Here is a 23,341-nt window from a genome sequence, read left to right as displayed (position 1 = left end):
GAGCTTTGTACTCTTGTATTATTTTTTTGAGGTTAGTTTGTCAGCCTTAATTTTTAAATTCCTGCCTTTTATTGATTTATACACTGAATTATTTAAGCACTTTTTTTGTATCTTATAATTTACACTGCCCCAAAGTGTGAAAGAAAATTGGTGTATTTTGAATCTATGAATTACAGTGAAAAGATGTGCCAGACCATCCAAGATAGGTAGGCTTGGTAGGATTTGATTTTTATTAAACGTTGGTAAAAGTCAATTTCACTGTACACACAGGGCAACAAAAAAATATTTCCATTGATAATAATCAAAATTTATAGCTAGTCAGAGTAATAAAAATCTCGAACTGGGTTTAATTTAGGGGTATTCACTTCGTATATTTTGGCACGTAATGTTGACAATCTGTGTTTTAAAATTTATAAAGCTTTAACTTCTTGAATTTCAATGCCTATTGTCTTTAAATAATTATTGTCTGGCCCACTCCATAATTTCCCACACCTTAAGACATTTAAATAAGTAAAAATTGAAAAAAATGCTTAAAAATAAACATCGATATTGGTGTCAAAATTATATTTTAAAAAAATTGAATTATGCCAAGCCTATAGATAGGTGATTTATCCTTCCCTAAGATAACATGCTAAAGTATTTCCAGATGTATGTATCTCGGGATGTACTCTTTGTTTATTAGAAGGCCACCTTTGTTAAACAATGGAGTTTTTTCAACCCATTGAGCAGGGACACTTAAGAAAGGACAAGTGCACAATGTGCAAATAGATGCTTCATTTTAAAGATACAGTCACACTGCTGAAGGATCTGCTATGTAAAATTTCCTCTTCTTTTCTCAAATGTCAAAGTGTGTGTATGTATATGTGGGGAGAGAGAGAGAGAGATAATAGTCTCCTTGAGGTATGAGGAATGTGGTCAACTAAGAATGTAGTACAAAGTTTAGTCTATTTAAAAAGTTTAAAGTAAAGGAAATCCCTCCCACTTTGGAATTTGATTCAGAACTAAGCCTTCAACTATATTTACAAGGCATTTTTAATACAGTAGGTCATACTCTTTCAATAGGAGAAGTTGTACACAGTCCTTGCTTACAGACACCCCCCCAACCTGAAGCAAATACTCACCAGCAACCACACACCACACAACAAAAACACTAACCCAGGAACCTATCCTTGCATCAAAGCCCGTTGCCAACTATGTCCACATATCTATTCAGGGGACGCCATCATAGGGCTAATCACATCAGCCACACTATCAGAGGCTCGTTCACCTGCATATCTACCAATGTGATATATGCCATCATGTGCCAGCAATGCGCCTCTGCCATGTACATTGGCCAGACCGGACAGTCTCTACATAAAAGAATAAATGGACACAAATCAGACATCAGGAATTACAACATTCAAAAACCAGTCAGAGAACACTTCAACCTCTCTAGTCACTCTATTACAGACCTAAAAGTTGCAATTCTTCAACAAAAAAACCTCAAAAACAGACTCCAATGAGAAACTGCAGAATTGGAATTAATTTGAAAACTGGACACCATTACATTAGGCTTGAATAAAGACTGGGAGTGGATGGGTCATTACACACAGTAAACACACAGAGTCTATTTCCCCATGTTTATCCCCACCCCCACCGCACTGTTCCCCACACTTTCTTGTCAACTACTGGAAATGGCCCACCTTGATTATCACTACAAAAGGTTTTGGCGTTTTTTTCCTCTCCTGCTGGTAATAGCTCACCTTACCTGATCACTCTCATTACAGTGTGTATGGTAACACCCATTGTTTCATGTTCTCTGGGTCTATAAAATCTCCCCACTGTATTTTCCACTGCATGCATCCAATGAAGTGAGCTGTAGCTCACGAAAGCTTGTGCTCAAATAAATTTGTTAGTCCCTAAGGTGCCACAAGTACTCCTTTTCTTTTTGCGGATACAGACTAACACGGCTGCTACTCTGAAACCTGTCATGATTGCTATGATCATTTAAAGAAAACTGTTCTAAGTCTGTTGTCATACAGTTCAGCTAGTCAGTGCTTTAGGGTCTGGTTATAAGTGTTTTTTGTTTGTTTTTGTTTAACTTATTACTGTAAGCACTTTCTAGGTCACGTCTCTCTATTTTATATAACATTTCACTTGAGGGAGCTAGAAGGGGGCTTTGCTGCGGCCATTTATGTGTCCTCATAACCAGGTCAGAGTGAGAACAGAGGTGAAGGACATTTAAATTATATTGACCATGTACAGTCAGAGTCCACTATTATTTATCAGCCATGATATTATTATCCTCCAGCAAATCATTTAGACTAAGTGGCTAAAGGCCTTTGGGAGCAGTATTCCCAACTTCACAAATATGAAACAGCAGGTAGCAATCACAGTCTAGTTCCTGGGAGTAATTCTTCTCCTGCAATTGCTTTGCCTTCTAATCGTCCAACTGAGAGAGTGAGAAAGAGAGAGGGAGATGAGTAATGGCTGAAAAATAATATCTCATGTGCAGCGTAACCAGAGAAGAGCCATGTTTGTAGAGTAGGGTATTCATTATCAATGGTATGAAAGACTTTAATATTAGTAATCTTTTGAGCATCTGTTACTAGTTTAAATTCTCTTTTATGATGTTTATTAATGAAATAATATGCATATTCTTAGACAATATTGTTTGCTGCTTTAATTTCAATTGCACTAAAATCTGTACACGACAACGTGAGGGTCTGTGAGGGAAAACTGCCTTCTGAGGAAGACATAAAACTTTCAACTTTAGTATTTCCATAGACTGTCATGCCTATGGGCACCAGGGTCATTATATCTATGAGAAAAGAGCATGTAAGTAATGAGCGGTGGGAAACCATTAGTATGCCAGAAACGGTTTAATGAAAGCTTGGATCATGATACATCAGGAGCTGTTCTCATCATTTGGACAGTTCCATCTGCATCTTTAATAATTAATTCAGTTCAGTAAGAGTTCAGCTTGCACACTCATTTAGAAGCCTTCTTCAGAGAACACCTCTTTGGCTGCCAGTCCCAGAGAGAAATAGGCTTCTGCATGGCTAAGAGCAAAGATCTGCAGATACACAAACAGTTTTAGAGCTGCATTTGCCAGGTAACAAAAGCTCCAGGGAGGACAAAAAGGGTCAGAACATGTGCAGTTCAGCTAGGTTACTTCAGAGTGGTGTTTCTGTTCTTCTGTCTTATCATATCCATGTCAGCACTGCAGGCTGTGTGGAATGAATTTTAAACTGCTAAACTCAGGCAGGCAGGATTCAATTGTGCAGGTTGATGGCTATAAAACAAACAGTATGCTCCCATAATCTGTGGTCAGAAAAGCCCGAATTATTTTGACTTCTATATAGCTCCATGTTCATTCATACCATTAAGATGGATGAAGTTGGTTAGACTTTTGCTCAGCCAGGACTACTGGGGTATGATCCTCACAGATGGAGCTAATAAATTCGCCCGGTAAAGGTTATTTAAACAAAGATTCCGTAGATGTTCTATTTAATCAATACAGGAAAAATGTGTGGTCATTTTACTCATACTGAAATATGTTATTTCACTGGTATGTCTCTGTGTGTGTGTGTGTATATATATATATATATATATATACACACACACATTATATGTATATAAATATATATTGTAGATGTGTGGTTTTATACGTACACACATGCTAATTATGGCAGTGAAAGACGTGATAAATTGCATTTGTCATATTCCTGACTTTCATTCTGCCACTTATCTATCTTTCTTAGGATTCCTAGTCTTTCAGACCTCTCTGCAGCTTATAACAAATTTTTTTTCAAATGCACTTGAGACAAAAATATTTCCCTCAAAATTACACTGGTCTGATGCGCAGGACAGGCAGTATTCAGTCCGGCATCATTTTAAGGTCCAGTGCCGTCTGATTTTGCAGGGTTAGAAGCAAGACTTCTGTGTATTGGTAAAGAGAGATTACCCAGCTTCCCCTAGGGTATTGAACTTGCTGCTTGCTCTGTAAAGTCCTCAGATATTAGATTTTATGACATTTTTATAGATAGAGATTTTTTTGAAATGTTTGTGATAATTTTCTTCTTCCTCGATCTTGTATATCAAATCAAATCAGTATCTTAGATGTCTGTATATGAATGGAAGAAGTATAGGGAATAAGCAGGAAGAACGGAAAATGCTAGTAAATAAACACAACTATGACATAGTTGGCATCACAGAGACCTGGTGGGATAATACACATGACTGGAATACTGGTATAGAAGGGTACATTTTGCTCAGGAAGGACCGGCAGGGAAAAAAGGGAGGTGGTGTTGCCTTATATATTAAAAATGTATACACTTGCCTGAGACTGAGGTGGAAATAGGAGACAGACTTGTTGAAAGTCTCTGGGTAAGGATAAAAGGGGAAAAAAACAAGGGTGATGTCATAGTAGGAGGTCTACCACAGACCACCAAACCAGGAAAAAGAGTTAGATGAGGCTTTTTTTAAACAGCTAACGAAATCATCCAAAGCACAGGGCTTGGTGGTGATGGGGAACTTCAGCTACATCTGTTGGGAAAATAACGCAGCAGGGCACGGATTATCCAGGAAATTCTTGGAATGTATTGGAGACCATTTTTTATTTCAGAAGGTGGGGACAGCTACCAAGGGGAGAGGCTGTTCTAGATTTGATTCTGACAAACAGGGGGGAACTGGTTGAACATTTGAAAGTAGAAGGCAGCTTGGGTAAAAGTGATCATGAAATGGCAGAGTTCTTGATTCTAAGGAATGGTAGGAGGGAGAACAGCAAAATAAAGACAGTGGATTTCAAGAAGGCAGACTAGCAAACTCAAGGAGTTGGTAGGTAAGATCCCTTGGGAAGCAAGTCTAAGGGGAAAAACAATAGAAGACAGTTGGCAGTTTTTCAAAGAGACATTATTAAGGGCACAAGAGCAAACTATCCCACTAGGAAGTTGGCAAGAGACCACCCTGGCTTAACCAGGAGATCTTCAATGACCTAAAAATAAAAAAAAAAAGAGTCCTACAAAAAATGGAAACTAGGTCAGATTACAAAGGATGAGTATAAGCAATAACACAAGTATGTAAGGACAAAATTAGAAAGTCCAAGGCACAAAATGAGATCAAATTAGCTAGAGACATAAAGGCTAACAAGAAAACATTCTACAAATACATTAGAAGCAAGAGGAAGACCAAGGACAGGGTAGGACCATTACTCAATGGGGGAAGAGGGGGAGAATAACAGAAAATTTGGAAATGGCAGAGGGGCTTGATTACTTCTTTGTTTCTATTTTCACCAAGAAGATTGGTGGTGATTGGACATCTAACGTAGTGAATGCAAGTGAAAAAGAGGTAGGATCAGAAGAGGCTAAAATAGGGAAAGAACAAAATAAAAATTACTTGGAGAAATTAGATGTCTTCAAGTGACCAGGGCCTAATGAAATGCATCCTAGAATACTCAAGGAGCTGACTGAGGAGATATCTGAGCCATTAGCAATTATCTTTGAGAAGTCATGGAAGATGGGAGAGATTCCAGAAGACTGGAAAAGGGCAGATATAGTGCCCATCTATAAAAAGGGAAATAAGGACAACCCAGGGAATTACAGACCAGTCAGCTTAACTTCTGTACCCGGAAAGATAATGGAGCAAATAATTAAGCAATCAATTTGCAAACATCTAAAAGATAATAAGGTGATAAGTAAAAGTTGGCACGGATTTGTCAAAAACAAATCGTGTCAAACCAATCTGATAGCTTTCTTTGACAGAGTAACAAGCCTTGTGGATGTGGGGAAGTGGTAGACATGGTACCTCTTGATATTAGTAAAGCTTTTGATACTATCCCGCATGACATTCTCATAAATAAACTAGGGAAATGCAACCTAGAGGGAGCTACTATAAGGTGGGTGCATAACTGGTTGGAAAACCATTCCCAGAGAGTAGTTATCAATGGTACACAGTTATGCTGGAAGGGCATAACGAGTGGGGTCCCGCAGGGATCAGGTCCAGTTCTGTTCAATATCTTCATCAATGATTTAGATAATGGCATACAGAGTATACTTGTAAAGTTTGCAGATGATACCAAGCTGGGAGGGGTTGCAAGTACTCTGGAGGACAGGATTAAAATTAAAAATGATCTGGACAAACTGGAGAAATGGTCTGAAGTAAATAGGATGAAATTCAATAAGAACAAATGCAAAGTACTCCACTTAGGAAGGAACAATCAGTTGCACACATACAAAATGGGAAATGACTGCCTAGGAAAGAGTACTGCGGAAAGGGATCTGGGTGTCATAGTGGACCACAAGCTAAATATGAGTTGACTGTGTGACGCTGTTGCAAAAAAAGCGAACATCATTCTGGGATGCATTAGCAGGAGTGTTGTAAGCAAGACAGGAAGTAATTCTTCTCTACTCCGCTCTGATTAGGCCTCAACGGGAGTATTGTGTCCAGTTCTGGGCACCACATTTCAGGAAAGATGTGGACAAACTGGAGAGAGTCCAGAGAAAAGGAACAAAAATGATTAAAGGTCTAGAAAACATGACCTATGAGGAAAGATGGAAAAAATTGGGTTTGTTTAGTCTGGAAAAGAGAAGACAGAGAGGGGACATGACAACATTTTTCATGCATGTAAAAGGCTGTTACAAGGAGGAGGAAGAAATATTATTTTTCTTAACCTCTGAGGATAGGACAAGAAGCAATCAGCTTAAATTGCAGGAAGGGAGGTTTAGGTTGGGCATTAGGAAAAACTTCCTAACAGTCAGGGTGGTTAAGCACTGGAATAAATTGCCTAAGGAGGTTGTGGAATCTCCATCATTGGAAATTATTAAGAGCAGGTTAGACAAACACCTGTCAGGAATGGGCTAGATAATTAGTCCTGCCACGAGTGGAGGGGACTGGACTGGATGACCTCTCAAGGTCACTTCCAGTTCTATGATTCTGTATTTGGATTTATGATAAGACAGACTGTCTTTACAGGTGGAGGAATTTTGTTCTAAAAAATAGTTCCTGTAAATTCTTTTACAGCTATATAAAATGTTTGTAGGAACACAGGAATTGCAATGCTATATCAGACCAGTGGGCCATGTATCCCATGTCTCCCAGTGCCCAGTTATCATATGCTTTCAGAAGAAAGTGCAAAACATTTTAGTGGGCAATTATGGAATAACCTATCTGTGCTATGTAGTGATTTTACATTATAATTCTCTCAAATTTATCTGTGGACTGTCTCATTATTCATGTAAAGCAGAATTTTCAAACCTTATTGGCTAGTTAGACTCCTAAATTCATATATAGGCACTTAAAAAGAACTGGCCTGATTTTCAGAGGTGCTGACCCACCCAGCTCCCAGAGTTAGCCCAATGTTGACTGTTTTTGAAAATCACCCTATGTATGTATAGGTAATACAGCTAGAGATGAACTAAGGAGGCAGTATTTAGACTTTGGTTTAGAATTGATATTTGAGGCCAAATCAGTATTAGGGTTTGGATTCTGATTTTAGGAATCCAAAATTTCATAAGATTTTGCCTAAAATGGTAGAAGCCTTGTGAATTCAGTAGCTCTGCTAATCACAAGAAGATGCAAAATTTTGGTGGCATCAAATGAACTTTCATTTCTTCGAGTGCTGTTCCTGTGGGTGCTCTAGGCGACTGTGTGTCCTGGCGCTGTTGATCGTAGATCTTCGGTAGCAGTGCCTGGCCGGGACGCACCCACCCAGTTGTTGTCTCACGGCGTCGTTAAGGTCTGTTTGTGCGTGCGTGTCCTGCACCCCCTCAGTTCCTTCTCAACTGTTCTCAGCTGAAGATGGGACTCGGGGCAGTGCTGAACCTCTTGCCTGGTCACTGAAGGAAACAAGTAGAAATAGTTAGCTAGAAATATCCCAGTTCTTTCCCTTCCTTTAGAATAGTTATTCATTGTTCGTTATTTTAAAAAACTAAACTTTTTTTCTCTCACGTTCATCTCCTGCTGAGACTTCCCCCCCAGGCAATCATAGCTTCATGATGCCGGCATCCCCTGGATTCAAAAAATGCGGCTTCTGCAGTCAATCTATGCCACGGTCTGATGGACACACTGTGGGTGAAGTGTCTAGGTGAGACACACGTCCCCACAAAGTGTGTCCACTGTAATAGCCTGACAACCAGGGCTCGCCATGACGGAGACAAGTGGCTGAAAATGCTCCTTATGGAGAAATCCCTGCAGCCACCAGCAGAGACGGGCACAAGTAAACCCTCTCCCTCACGCTCCCCTGCCAGTTTGGAACCGACCAGGAATGCGGCTTCACCCTCTCATGTGAAGAGGCAGGAAGCCCCAACCTCTCCACACAGAGACCTACAGAAACTAAAAAGGGTCTCCAGCGAAGTCACTTCCCTGGTGCTGACAGCACCAAGAACCATCACAGCTGACCTCCCCACCACCTCAAACACGGCTCATATGGGGCTCAGAAACAAGGACTCAACCCCCCCACAGCGGGCAACTTTCCTCTGCACCAACCCTGCCGGCACCGCAAACAGACTCGGTACTGGCTGCGCGGTTCACCCCGGCACCAACAAGACCATCAGCACTGAGACTGACAATAACCCCCCCTGCAGCCACACCACTCCCGGCGGGCACCTATAGGCACCCACCAAGGCTAAATAGATATCGCTGCGGAAATTGGCTCACACTCTGAGACCCTTAGCACCGCAACCCATGAAGCAGCAGCAATTCTTAAATCATGCTAACATCTCCATGGCCCCACAGCCTGATTCCCCCCTCCTAGGCACTGAGCGCTCACTCTTTGATCAGCCACTCTCACCACCTGACCTGGTCACGCTCACTGACAGTGAGAATGACATGCCGCAGCAGGCAGAGTTTTCCCTGCCTGACTTTCCTCCCCCTCCGGAGCCATACCTATTTCAAGGCATGGCACCCCACAAGAACCAGCCTCAATTTCCGTTTTGTCCCCCCATGGGCAGTGCCCCACTTTTCATACCCTATGTAGTGGCCACAGTGGTACCCTTGGTCTGCCCATGATGCCAATCCTTCTTGTGGACCCTCCACCAGACTGCAGACCCACTCTGCACCTCTGTCTCCAGCTCCATCTACATCCAGAGCTCCTGAGCCCCCCACCTTGAAGAAATGGGCTATGAACCTTTCCCTGTATCATCTGATCATAATTCTCTGTCAGCTGAAGATGAAGCTTTCATGCCACCACCACCACAGAACATGGACGCTTTTAAGTAGCTCCAGGAACTTTTTAAGAGAGCGACAATCAGTCAGGACTTTCCATTAGGAGGAGACAAAACACAGACTCCTGAAAATCCTCCAACTCTCTGCGCCATCAAAGATTGCACTACCCATAAATGAGGCCCTACTGGAACCTACTGACACTATATGGCAGACCCCTGCCTCCATCCTGCCAACATGTAAAAGGGCTGAACATAAACATTATGTACCAGCTAAGGATGTAGACTTCTTATTTTCCCACCCACAGCCCAGCTCTCTTATGGTTGAGGCAGCTACCAACAGAACAAAGCAACCACAATACCGGCCCATTCCACAAGATAAGGACCTCAAACGATTTGACCTCCTGGGCCGCAAGGTTTACACCTTCTCCACTCTGCAATTCAGAATTGCAAATTACTCCTCCCCCCCCGCAAGCTACAACTATGACAATTACAACAAGTTATTTGAATTTACCTCCCATATCCCAGAGGACAGAAGATCAGATTTTAAATCAGTCCTCGTCAAAGATCAACTGGTGTCTAGGACGGTGCTACAAGCATCCCTGGACATGGCTGACACAGCGGCCTGTACTACCGCCACTGTGGTAGTGATGCGCCGGTCTTCCTGGCTGTCTGCATCTGGCATCCCTAAAGATCTGCAGACCAAAGTGGAGTACCTTCCCTTTCATAGGGATAAACTTTTTTCCAAAAAAACAAAACAAAACAAAAACAAAAAACCCCTGATGAAGTCCTTCACACTATGAAGGACTCCAGGGCCACTCTATGCACACTGGGGATATAACTGTCTGACGTCTTGTCCTACCCCCCACCCCCCCACACACAGAAGGCAACGGTATCAACCTTATCAACAGTATCACCGGCCCCAGTTGAGACCATACGATAATGGGAAGAACTGCAACAGACCTCCCAGGGCAGACAAAACCAAGCGCAACCAACTACATCCCACACATTGGGAAACAAACAACAATTTTGAAGCCTTGTTTGGGGGTCTGCGTGACCATCCCTTGGCACCACCACTTATTTGCCCATTTGGCCACCGTCTCCTGTTTTTCCACCATGTCTGGCAACAGGTCACACAGGACCACTGGGTCATAGAAATAGTACAATTGAGCTACTCCATCCCTTTCACTTCATGCCCACCCACCCTTCCCCGTCCCTCTTCAGGGACCCCTCTGACGAGCGCCTACTTCAAGCAGAGGTGACTCATCTTCTACAGCTCTGTACAACATGTACCGGCCCAACATCGGGGACAAGGGTTTTGCTCTCACTACTTTCTGACCCAGAAGAAAGGCAGAGGATGGCGACCTGTACTAGACCTATGAAGACTAAACAAATTTGTACATGTTCAGAAATTAAAAGATGGTCACATTAGGCACAGTAATACCCGCGTTGGAACAAGGGGAATGGTTCTCAGCCCTCGACCTACAGGATGCCTATTTTCAAATATCTGTTCACCCAGCACACAGACGCTTTCTGCGATTCACAGTAGGGCACGAACACTTCCAATAGAGAGTGCTACCATTTGGACTCTCCTCAGCACCGAGAGTGTTCTCCAAGACTCTTGCAGTAGTGGTGGCCCACCTACGCAAACACGGAATTATACTTTTCCCCTACCTAGACGACTGCCTGATCAAAGGCCGTTCATACAACGAGACAGTAGAGGCCACTTGTTTTACCATCTCCCTCTTCCACAGTCTAGGCCTGCAAATAGACTTCCAAAAGTCCCCCCTGATACCCACACAGAAAATCGAGTTCATCAGGGCTCACCTGGACTCAGTTTTGACCAGAGCCTCACTCGCACACACCAGATTCCTCGCCATCACACACCTCATAGGCACGTTATCTGTTTGCCCCAGAGTAGAGGCAAGAACATGCTGCAGCTTCTTGGTCACATGACAGCCACCACCTTCATGGTCAAATATGCCAGACTACGTAGGAGGTGCCTTCAGGGTTGGCTCAGCTCTGTATACAAACCCAGCAGGCACAGCCTCCGCATGATGCTAACTCCTCCAGCAAAGGTTTTAATCTCCCTACAATGGTGGACAAAACTGGGGAACGTATGCACGGGCGTCCCTTTCCATCAAAATTCCCCTGTGCTCACGCTCATGACAGATGCTTCCCTGATAGGCTGGGGAGTGCACCTGGGAGCTCACACAACACAGGGCCGATGATCCCTGTCAGAGACATGTCTGCACATAAATCTTCTAGCGCTCAGAGCAGTCAGATATGCCTGCCTCCACTTTCTCCCAGTCATAAGGAAAAAATCTATGTGGGTCTTGACAGACAATATAGCATGCATGTTCTATATCAACAGATTCGGGGGGGGGGGGGGAATCACACTCTCTATGCACAGAAGCCATCCAGCTATGGAATTGGTGTATACAACATCACATAGAGATCACTGCTTCCTACCTGCCTGGGTGTCAGCACACTACCGCCAGACACTCAGCAGACACTTCTCACAAGAACACGAATGGGAATTGCACTCCACGATACTGCGGTAGCTCTTCTCCTACTGGGGCACCCTGTCGGTAGACCTGGTTGCCACAACACAAAACTGCAAATGCAATCTATTCTGCTCCAGAGCAGGACTTGGGACCGCATCCCTCGGAGATAAGCATACTAATGGCCTACCCTCCCTACACAGTTTTCTTCAAAGATAAGATTACGATGCGACCACACCCCAAATTTCTTCCCAAGGTGGCGTCCACTTTCCACCTCAATCAGCCAATATACCTACCTGCATTCTACCCCAGACCTCATAAGAACCCACAGGAAGCGGCATTACATACTCTTGATGTCAGACATGCAATTGCCTTTTATTTAGGTAGCACTAAGGCATTCGGTAAATCCGCTAGACTATTTGTGTCCACTACCGAACGATTGAAGGGTGCTGCTCTTTCTTAGCAATGACTCTTCAAGTGGCTATCTGAATGCATTAGGTCATGCTACCAGACCCAGAATGCTCAACCCCCAGAGGGCATCAGAACACACTCTACTAGAGTGATGTCAACATCCATTGCATTCCTGCAACATGTACCTATTACCGACATATGCAAGGTGGCCACATGGGCATCAGACCACACATTCACCAAACGTTACGCTATCACACAGAACACTATGGCAGACGCCATGGTAGGCCACACAGTACTGTCTACCGTTATCAAAGACACAACTCCAAAGTCCCACCAACCATAGTGGGTATGCCTCACATTCGCCTGGAGTAGAGCACCCACAGGGAGAGCACTTGAAGAAGAAGAGAAGGTTACTCACCTTGCAGTAACTGAGGTTCTTTGAGATGTGTGTCCCTGTGCGTGCTCCATTACCCACCCTTCTCCCTTCTACTTTGGAGTACGAATCAGACGACTCTATGGTAGAGAAGGATCTGAGGGGGTGTGGGACGCATGCACACAGATAGACCCTAACGATGCTGCAAGACAACAGCTGGGCGCGTGCATCCCGACCAGGCACTGCTACCGAAGATCTCCGATCAATGGCACCAAGACGCACTGTCACCTGGAGTGGAGTACCCACAGGGACACACATCTCGCAGAACCTCAGTTACTGCAAGGTGTGTAACCTTCTCTTAGTGTGAAGCTGTGCTAGATTCTGAGGGCCTGTACTGTTGTTCAGCAAGACTCTTTGAACCTATCATCACACATTGCCTGTGCATTTGAGTTCTTAGAAGTCCACCCAAGATGAAGGTCTCTCCTTAGTTTGGCTTGCAGCAACACATCTACCAACTGGAGTTGGAGCTCATTAAAGGATAATTTCTTCTAAAAATCTATTAGACAGCAGATACGTATTAACTGATAACTCACTGGTATTTACTGGAGAATGTCAAACTCTAAAAGATGAAACTACTAACTCAAGAGATTGGGTGTCCCATATTTTTTATGGAGGAAGAGGAGAATAGATATAGATCAGCTGAAGGTTAGATTGATTTATAATGCTAAAAGAATAATTAGATGGACTTGGGTCAATGTTTGATCTTCTTCAGACAGGTGGAAAATTCGGTGTAATGTAATGCTGCAGTTGTGAAAGCAAAAAACATCATGTCCATTGGTTGAATTGTTATAGGCTACAGAGAGGCCCATTTTTGCAGAAGTGCAAACACAAAACTCTACCTGCCATTCGATAGGCCTCTGTGGATTTTATGCATTGGAATGTGATTTTTTTTTAAATTTCTATTGATATTAAGAAATTCAGTATTTAGGATGACTTATTCTTCTTAAAACAACAACTTCAAATGCATTGAATCATCTGGATAACAGCTGATACAGATTAGTGGAAAAGAAGCAAAATATCTGGTTCATTCTCTCTCGTGCATGCACACACACGCTGTCCTCAATAGAAAGAGGAGTTAAAGCCATTTATTCTAAAAGTAATTATTTTCCATCATGTTCCCGTGTCCTTTCTGCTTGGTGTACTATGCAATAAAATGAATATACCCAGAACAGCAACTTACTTAAAAGAACTGAACCCCTTTTTCCATGATAGGAGGTGAGTGAGATAAAAGAGGATGTGTCTTTCCCCAAGGTTAGCTCGATGCCACTTACAGTTTTTGCACAGCTAGAATAATTTTCTGATAGTTACAGAGCACATATACAGAACCAATGTTTTTTAATCCTTTTTCAGAGGTGAACTAGTGTTCTTTTGTTGCTGATGTTTCAAATTATATAATTTTTCACAGAGATGAGGAGAACAAGTATCATATCATCTGTTGTCATAGTTACTTTGTCTTGAAAGTAAGGTCCTTTAATGCTTTTTATTTCTAAGGTTCTTTTTCATCTACCATAATACAACTTTAGTAAAATACTGGGCTACTTTTCAGTTCTATTTTCTAAATTTTAATGAATATTGAGAAAATGTTTGGTAACAGCCTCCGATTCTGCAATGAAATCCATACAGGCAAAGGCTGCGTGAAGCCCTGTTGCCCTATTAGAACATTGTGTAGGCTCAGGGGTAGGGACTTGACTGCTTGGATATCAGTGCAGGATGGGATCCTTACTCTATAAGGCTTCTATTTTTCCACATTTTAGATGCCTAGCTGCCAATTAGACTTCTCATGTTCAAAGAATCATCCTGCCAGTTTTCCTCGAGTGCTGGTGCCTATGGGTATTCACTGTTGGAGTGCGTGCACTCCATGAGCCCAGGACTGAAAATTCAATAGTAGTGTCCATTGGTCTGTTCTTTGGCCATTCACCTCATGCTCTCAACAAAGTGGTAAGGGATGACACAGACCTACTGCCTCTACTACTCACAGCCTGAGACCAAACTGTCCTGTGTTTGTAGCTTTCTAGCTTGCTCAAATCTCTAACTAGTAACACTGTAAATAGTTTATTATTGTTAATAGTTTTAGTATTTAGTTAGTGAGTAGTCTTAGTCACAGTTACAGAGGGGGAACTCCTGGCCCCTATTAGCTAATTTTCCCAACACTCAGGGTACATATGCCTAAGGTCCCAAACTTCAAGTCTTACCTTGTCTACCTGTGGGTCTTACCAGTAAGTGACCTGCATGAGAACTGCCTCTACTGCACTGGGGAATCACACATCCCATCAAAGTGTGAGATCTGCCACTCCTTTTCCCCTTGCCCTAGGCAGTCTCAGGAGTTCAGACTCTGCAAGAACCAGATGGAGCATTCTGTGAGACTTTGATCAGATCGACCTCCCGCTCTCCGCCTCACTGACTGGAACCTAGCAGGCTCAAGGACTCTGCAAAGTGGAAGCATGAAGAAGACAAGGAGAAATACACTCGTAAGAAGGCAAACAAGTCTCATCAGTTCTCAAAGAAGGGAGCTGTATCTTCCCTCAAGACTGCATGAGACTCCATACCACAGAGGGAGGTGCTCTGGGAGCACAAGCCAGCTCTGACAGTACTGGGAGCACAAGCCAGCTCTGACAGCCAGCTTCCAGTGCTCCAAAACCATCCTCAAGGGGCGTAAGGAAAGTGAAAAAGCACTCACCATCTGCCCTGGCAGTACTACACTGCATGCCTAAGCTTGCACTGACAGATCACATACCGATGACTTCTTCCAATTCTCCTCTGGTCAGACCTTGGTACGCCCTTCTCAAGGATCATCAGGACCCTGCTTTCCAGGGAATACCCGTAGCCACATTGCCAGAAGACAATGGGTACTGCTGGCTCCGCCCTTCGAGTTGGATGGCTCTTACTGTGTGGAAGTGTAGAAGCTGTTACTGCCAGTTCCACCAATGGTCTGCACACACAAAGTCAACCTGTATAGGGCTGCCAAAACCTCATCCCAGGACTCATACAGAGCACTCAGGGATTAATAGCAATCCCCATGGGATCTGCCCCCATCCCTGCGAACCCACCTACTGGCCATACTGGAACACTTGAGACCCTTACTATCAAGTCCCAGACTTGGAACACCGAGGGCACAGATTTAATCAGAAATCACCTCCAGTGGTAGAGCCTGAGCCCTCTCTAGGTCAGGCAAAAGAACATGAGCAGCCAGTACCTCTGAATCTGCCAAGGGCTTCTTTTTCATTTGTAGACAAGGCAATGATACCAGTCTCCCCCTCCTCAAGATGATTACAAGCAGTACCATGAACTTCTCCAGAGGAATACTTAAACCCTCCCACATCTCGCTGGAAGAGGTTCAGGTTCCCCCTCCTCTCCATGTCGTCATAGACATTCTCTTGTCAGTGGCACCCTCCAAAGTGGCACTTCCTATGAATGAGGCTGTTTTGGAGCCAGCTAAGGACACTGTAGCCACCTGGGCCCCTTCCCCAAAGAGAACTGAAAAGAAGTATTTTGTTTCCCCTAAAGAGGCAGAATATTTGTTCTCTTACCCAAATCAGAACTCTCAGGTTGTCTAATCTATCACAGAGCAGAATGACTAACCAGTCAAGGATCATTCCTTCAGACAAGGATGCCAGAAAGAACTTTTCTTCAGCCAGTCTACTTTTCCATATCAAGAGCTACTGAATGCTCATGTCACAATACAACGTCATGAACTGCCACAAGAGTTAACCAATAAATTATGTTAGTAGTGTAGGCCCCAATTCCAGGCTATTCTGGAAAGCTAACGGCCAGGTCATCCCTTCAGCTGTCATTGGACATAGCGGACACAGCTTCCTGCTCCGTGGTGATGTCAGTAGTTAGGTAGGTAGTTTTCTTGGCTGCAGCCATTAGGGTTCCCCAAAAAGGTTCAGGTGATGGTAGAAGATCTCCCCTTTGAGGTTAACAAGCCTTCAGCAAGAAAACCAGTGAGTCACTCACTCCAATACTCTCATGCCACTCTCCATTCCTTGGGAATGTGCACCCCACCATCTTGCAGAAAATATTCTAAAGTGGTGCAGCCCCATGGCCATTCTACCAGAGGCCCCCTGAGCAACCAGGAAAGCACCATAGAGTACAGTGCAGCCGACACACCACTCCACTATTCTCCTTGTCCAGACTCAGCTGCTTAATCTAGGTAGGGGCTGGAGAGACCATAATCGGGGAAAGGGCTTTTTCTCCAAATACTTCCTGATCCCCAAAAAGAAAGGGAATTGCAGGTTCATCCTGGACCTCAGGCATTTGAATGTCTTCATCTACCACATAAAATTCAGGATGATTACCCTAGTTGTTCTAATCTGCTCCCTAAACAAAGGAGACTGATATGTGATTCTCAATTTAAGATGTTTATTTTCATAAAGACATTCCCCCAGCACAGGCAATTCCTGCATTTTTCAATGGGTTTAGAGACTAAACCCAGTACAAGATGTTCCCCTTTGGCCTTGCAGTGGCCCCAAGGGTTTTTACAAAGGTCATGGTGATGGTAGCTGTGCACTTGCGCCAGCAACTCTAAAATATATTTCCCTCCCTAGACAGATTCCTCATAATGAGAGACCTCAGCATTCATCTCAGTCTTTAGACAACTATCTGGTCCTGCTTGGTCCTCCAAGGCTGCATGGTAGCATGCACCTATGTGGCCCCCTTTTTCCAGGCTACACTTGTGCAGTATCCTGGCTTGGCTGAGAAAGGTCTGCCTTCCAAACAGAGATTCCTTGGACAAGAGAATCTCAGTTCCTCATAGCATCTGGACACCTCTCAGCTGGTGGGAGAAGGACATTGTTTGTGTGGTGGTTCCCTTTGCTCCCTCCCTTCCCACAAAGGCACTCATTATAGATGTGTCTCTATGAGGCTGGACAATTACGCAGCTCAAGATTCCTGGACTGTCAGGTACCAGACCACCTAGGCACAACTGCTGGCCTGCTCCCTAGCTAACTGCGCTGCAAGGAACCTTAGAACTCTTAGAACAGCCCCTGATTGGCTGCTAGTTTAGCAGTCCTGCTTATAAGCTTGGCCCCCACAGCAGTTTAGTGGCTGCTCAACGCATACCACATCCACAACTGTACTTGCCCTTGTTCCAGCCTGCTTCCCATCCCTGCTATGTATAAACGAACAGAGGGGACCAGAGTCCGTACCACTCTGGAGGGAGGCTGGCCCGCTCTGAAATTGGTGCACCCACCATCAGATCATCCTCACTGCAGTGCCAGGAACGATGAAATCCTGAACAGATAGCCTCAGCAGGCATTTTCACAAGGATCACAAGTGGGAACTCCATGTCGGTGGTACAGCAGATATTATTCCCATCATGGGACCTCTTTACCACTCAGGGAAACAAGAAGTGCCCAGCCTATTGCTCTTGAGACACACAGGGGCACAACTCCGGAGGGGATGCCCTCCTAAAGCAACGGTCAGACCTATTGATATATGCCTTCCCTGTCATCCCTCTCCAACCTCATATATTCTGAAACACGAAGTTGGACAAGGCAATACTGACTTTAATAATACCATGGTGGCCATGACAGTCCTGGTTCACCATGGCTCTGCAGATGACCTCCTGCCAGTACGTTTACTTACTGCCATCTCCAAACCTATTGTCACAGAATGGAGTCAGGACCAGCCATCCCAACCCAGCATCCCTCCATCTGGCAGCCCAGATTTTGGATGGGGAATGAATTTAGAGAGCTCCTGCTCAGAGGAAGTCCAGTCCCTCTATCTCAATAGTTGGAAGCCCTCTCCATGAAAGTGTGATGCTGCCACATGGAAGCGATTCTCCTTGTGGTGTCAGAAGTATCAGTTGTCTCCAGTGGAGTCAGGGATTCATCTTATCCTGAACTGTCTTCTCTCCTTGAAGCCATCAGTTGTATCAGTTCAGTGCAGGTATATTTAGCAGCCATTAATGCCTTTCGTTGCCCCCTAATGGTGGAGAACTGCTTTGTTTTATTCTACCCCACAACAGTAAAATTCTTAAAAGGCATTGTCAGAAAATTCCTGCCAGTATCAAAGCATATGCCCACTTAGGATATGAATCGGTGCTGTTGACTTTGCCATTTGAACTCTGGGCCTCCTTCTCCCTCTTCCACTTATGTATAAAGGTGGCTTTCCTAATGGCTATCACCTCAGCCCGGGGAGTGAGTGAGCTTGGGGTATTTATTGCAACCCCACCTTATATGATTTGTCATAAGACAAAGTATCTCTGAGATTGCATCCCAAGTTTATCCCCAAAGTTCCTTCTGACTTTTACTTCAACCAGACAGTCCACCAGTATTTTAACCAAAACTTCACAATATGAGGGAGCACAGAAAGCACTGTTCTCTACATGTATGCAGTGCTCTGACCATCTGTCTGTACAGGATACAGCCCTTTAGAAGATCTCCAAGGTTATTCATCACTTTTGCTGAGAGGATGCAAGGAGAGGAAATACCTTCCCAAGGACACTCAAAATGGATCTCCAGCTGTATCCTCTGCTAGCAGCTTGCGGAAGCCCCGCCTCCTCAGTATGTCATGGCTCATTCTACCAGAGCTCAAGCTGCTCTGGTTGGCCTCTCTACAAGGAATCCCAATCTTGGGAGATCTGTAGGGGCCAACTTGGGGCTTCAGTCATACATTTATCAGGCACTATACTTAGAGTGAAGTGTCAGCAGGTTCCTTACCTTATAGTAACTGGAGTTCTTCAAAATACGTAATCCCTGTGGATATTCATGACCCACCCTCTTCCCCTCTGCTTGGGTCCTCACATGATTAGAAGTAGAATAAGAGCTGGAGAGGCAGTCAAACCATGCCACTCCTTATGCTCTTGGATGAGAGCAAGAGGAGGCAAAGGGTACAAACTTACCCGTCACTACTGGTGAAGAGTTTCAGAGTAGCAGCCGTGTTAGTCTGTATTCGCAAAAAGAAAAGGAGTACTTGTGGCACCTTAGAGACTAACCAATTTATTTGAGCATAAGCTTTCATGAGCATCACTGAATGCATCCAATGAAGTGAGCTGTAGCTCACGAAAGCTTATGCGCAAATAACTGTATTAGTCTCTAAGGTGGCACAAGTACGCCTTTTCTTTTTACTGGTGAAGAGTTTCCAATCCAGGGTGCATGGTGTGCATGTGTACCCACAGTGAATACCCATAGGGGCCACACATCTCAAAGACCTCCAGTTACTATAGCTGTACAGGGGCTAAGCCATGCCTGATCCATGGGTGTCTGATCCAGGAAGCATCCTACTGGCACACTGCAGGATACTCCAAGCTAGCTCATTAGGGCAGTTAGGCTTACCAGCTGAGCTTTACTACTGGCCTGAAAAGAAATGCACACTTTCAGTTAGCATGCACTACAGACCACAGATGGCAAACAAGCGAGGGGTCTGGGAATGCCTCATAGCTGGCAGGCCACACCCCTGTGGTTCTATAGAACACTGTCCGAGCCCCCCAAACCTAGTGCTTTCCCAAGCACTATTACTAACATCATGGAAACTTCCAAAACGTGCCAGTCACTTTACAGACTTAGAAGGACGAAGACTTTGTCACAAAAGTACAACATCTGGAAGGTACAGTACTAGGTAGGGAATTTGTCTGCTGCTTGTGTAAAGGGTGGGAGGAGAAGTTCCCTGTGTTCTCCCTCATCCCCATTACACTTGTGCAGCACAATGCAAAATTTGTCCCAGGCACAGGAGGGTGAGAAATGATCACATTAATCTACTGCAGTGTGTCTCAGGCAGGTTACAAAATATACTCAACTCTGACTTTGAAGAGACTCCTAATTTCGAAAGCAAATCAGTCTCCATGTCCATTCCATCAACTGCCTCTTTTCCGAGGTTCTAACATCAGTTATTAGGTGTCAGTTCTGATGGTGATTTTTGTCATGTGGACTAAAAACTGGTCTGAGACCACCAGCTCATTTCACATGGGCTTCTCTGGAAAAAATAGTAAGTGCTGTAATCATTTTCATCGTTTTTGTACTTGGACACATTCATTATCTTCCACCACGGCATAAATGGTACTTCAGACATATAAAACAGCATAGTGCTTGGCACAATCAGCTTGTAATCGAAATTAAACAATGTCTAGACAATAAAATGGATGGAGAAAGTAGACAGTGCTACACAATGGTTTAAATTAGGTGCCCTTGTTGTGTCTTCTAGGCTTTTCATTTGTTACCGTGGAACAACTTTTAAAAATTGTTTTCCAGACAAGAGTAGTACTTGTGAGGGCAAGAAGGAATGAAGAAGGGCAGCTATAGAAGGGATGGAACTAGTGAGAGGAGGAAAGGGCTCAAGGGGGAAGGAAAGATGGAATGGTGGCAAGTGGAAAGAATGGTAGCAACAAGGACAAAAACGGGGTGCAAAACATAAGGGGCAAATGGGTGAGACAGGAGCAGGTAAGGCGGAGGTTAGTCTAACTTTAGATAGTGATGTTCGATAGGGCAGAATGAAAATGTAAAATGTAGACCAACAGGTTAAATATGGCAAACGCAAGTTGTATGAGAAGGTAGTGACTTTTGGTGAGGCTAGATTTTGGTAAAATTCGGACTTTGAAATGTTATCCTTTGTCCATAGTTGAATCAGCATCTTAGGGGTGAAACACTCCAAATACCATTACCAGTCACCTAAATATACTTGAAAATAAACCAAGGGGTTTTTTTTAAGTCAATAACGTCCTCATTATTCAACCTGTTAAACTTAAAGTAGTTTAATTTCTTTCTTATCTGTTTTGACAGCTGAATCTTATCTTCCTGGTGATCACATTGTGCAAAATGGTGAAGCACTCAAACACTCTGAAACCAGACTCTAGCAGGTTGGAAAACATTAAGTAAGTGCTTTGTGTTCAAGTATGAGAACTATGATTATTTTCTGATTACTGAACTGATTGAAAGCTACTCTCCATTAGGAACACATGACTTTGTCTCCCAGCAACTACAAATGTCAGTTAGAAAGAAACAGTACCAATCCTGCTTTCCTTACATTGTTACTATAATGTCACAGATATTGGTCAAAATTAGATCATTTCAGCCTGGAATTAATGCCAAGAAATTATGTCAGTATCTTCATGGAAATTCCATAGCAAAGTGGCAATTGCATTTGCATTTAAAATGTAGTTCAAAATGACGTTCCTGTTTGCATGGCTGATATGATTATGTTAAGTTTGTTTTGTTAAATGGCGTTTTTATTTTAGGGATTCTGAGCAGTTTTCATTTGTAATCCAGTTCTCCCAAGAGAAATGACTCCCTTACTATTGTTAACTTGAAGATTATTTGTTGTTTTCATGCTAATTGAACAAATGTTTACTTTATATTGGTGCTGTATTTCAGTATCCCTTTTGGAGAGTAATGCAAGTGTTACGTAATTAATAAGAATCTTACAGCTGTGATAGTCTTTTGATAGTCTTTTAGTGTATTCTGTTTAGTGCTTTTTTCAAACTGAGGGCTGTTGCTATAAACTCTTTGAAGGGATGGTGTAACTAAGGGTTGGTTGTGAAAAGGTGCTACAGATTTGTTTTGGATACTGAAAATGGCAAAGACAGGTTTACTTTAAGGCTAACATTGCAAACCAGATGCTATAGATAGGTCAGTATCAGCTTCATTGCATGTTGCATGATGAGAGAGAGCGCTAATCTTTAGCATCTCTCTCTTTTCTTCCTTTTCCTCTTTCTGTCTTCTCATCCACACCAGTAATTACCGTGTTTGTGATGGCTACTATAATACGGACTTACCTGGGTAAGGTAGAACCCTACATTAACAAATTCCTAGCATGATATTTTTAATTTTACAAACTCCGCCAATATTGTGGATCACCCTTACTTTTAATTAACTAGTTTGGAAATATCTAATTTGCTAAAGTATTTTTAACTATTATATGCCTTTATGATTTTAAATTGCTTGCCTCTGCACTTTGAATTTCCTAATTTTGACTAATTTTTATTAAAAATACAAAAATGCTTTCATATTAATTTCTGTTACAATTCTGTCTAATAATTTTGTTTCTCTTTTCTGCTTATAATGCTTTCTAGCTATGAAGATAATAAACCATTTATCAAGTAAGATCATTAGTTAGATGTGGAATGCACTGACTAAAATCCCTTTCCCCTTCATTCTGTGCTGTTCTCGACAATTCCTTTTTCCTTAAACTAGTCATGTTGGAATCTCTGGATGTATCCATATTTTTGTCACATTTCAGCAAGGCTCCTTCATGTGGAAGTTAGATCACTTAGTCTTAGTTTAGCTGAGTTTGCCAGAATATTAAAGCTTTAGGTTCTAGGTTTTTACTCTGCTGTTTAACTTTTGTGTATTTGTTACATTATTTGGTGACATATGGAAGAACCACTGTTCAAAATATAGGGCTCAGTTAGTGGTTAAGCTAGATTTACCAATCTCCTTTGTAAAAATACAGATAAAGCAGTGGGGTAGCTGGGGCTTGTGCTATACCTTTGCATTTTAAAATAGTTTTGACATCTTGTGCAGTTCTTGAATAAGAAAAAGGTCATATCTACTGTTGCTGTTTCCACTGGAGACTGAAAGTACCAAATGGAATTGTTCTTTCTTTAATAGATGAAAGGTTAAAGCCAAGGATTTTTTGCATTTGAATGTGAACCTAGTAAAAGTCAACTGCAGCAACTGAAATGTTAATATTGGAGTTGGCGGTATGCATTTTTATCAGCAGTGTTACTAAAATTAATTTTCTTTTACAGGTCCTGGGTCTTAGGTGCATTTGCTCTCCTGTGTCTTCTTGGCCTAACATGGTCATTTGGCCTGCTGTTTATCAATGAAGAGACTGTTGTGATGACATATCTCTTCACAGTATTTAATGCTTTCCAGGGAATGTTTATTTTCATCTTTCATTGTGCCCTTCAAAAGAAAGTA

At 43.0% G+C, this 23,341-nt stretch overlaps 1 protein-coding gene across 17 annotated transcripts in view; it reads left to right on the top strand.

Annotated features, from left to right (window-relative positions):
* ADGRL2 (adhesion G protein-coupled receptor L2) overlaps window positions 1–23,341 on the top strand; it is a 195,250-nt gene that overhangs the window by 158,488 nt on the left and 13,421 nt on the right. For 11 of the 17 annotated variants that reach the window (XM_073357234.1, XM_073357249.1, XM_073357235.1 and 8 more), the window contains 4 exons: window positions 21,203–21,294; window positions 22,154–22,198; window positions 22,492–22,518; window positions 23,170–23,338. In XM_073357234.1, the coding sequence (XP_073213335.1) occupies window positions 21,203–21,294; window positions 22,154–22,198; window positions 22,492–22,518; window positions 23,170–23,338 (333 nt within the window). The remainder of the gene's footprint in view (window positions 1–21,202; window positions 21,295–22,153; window positions 22,199–22,491; window positions 22,519–23,169; window positions 23,339–23,341) is intronic. The other 6 variants (XM_073357237.1, XM_073357236.1, XM_073357241.1 and 3 more) reach the window with 1 other exon arrangement.

Source organism: Lepidochelys kempii, chromosome 8 (genome assembly GCF_965140265.1).
Source record: "Lepidochelys kempii isolate rLepKem1 chromosome 8, rLepKem1.hap2, whole genome shotgun sequence".
NCBI classification, from domain to species: Eukaryota; Metazoa; Chordata; order Testudines; family Cheloniidae; genus Lepidochelys; species Lepidochelys kempii.
This window is presented reverse-complemented; position numbering and strand designations above follow the sequence as displayed.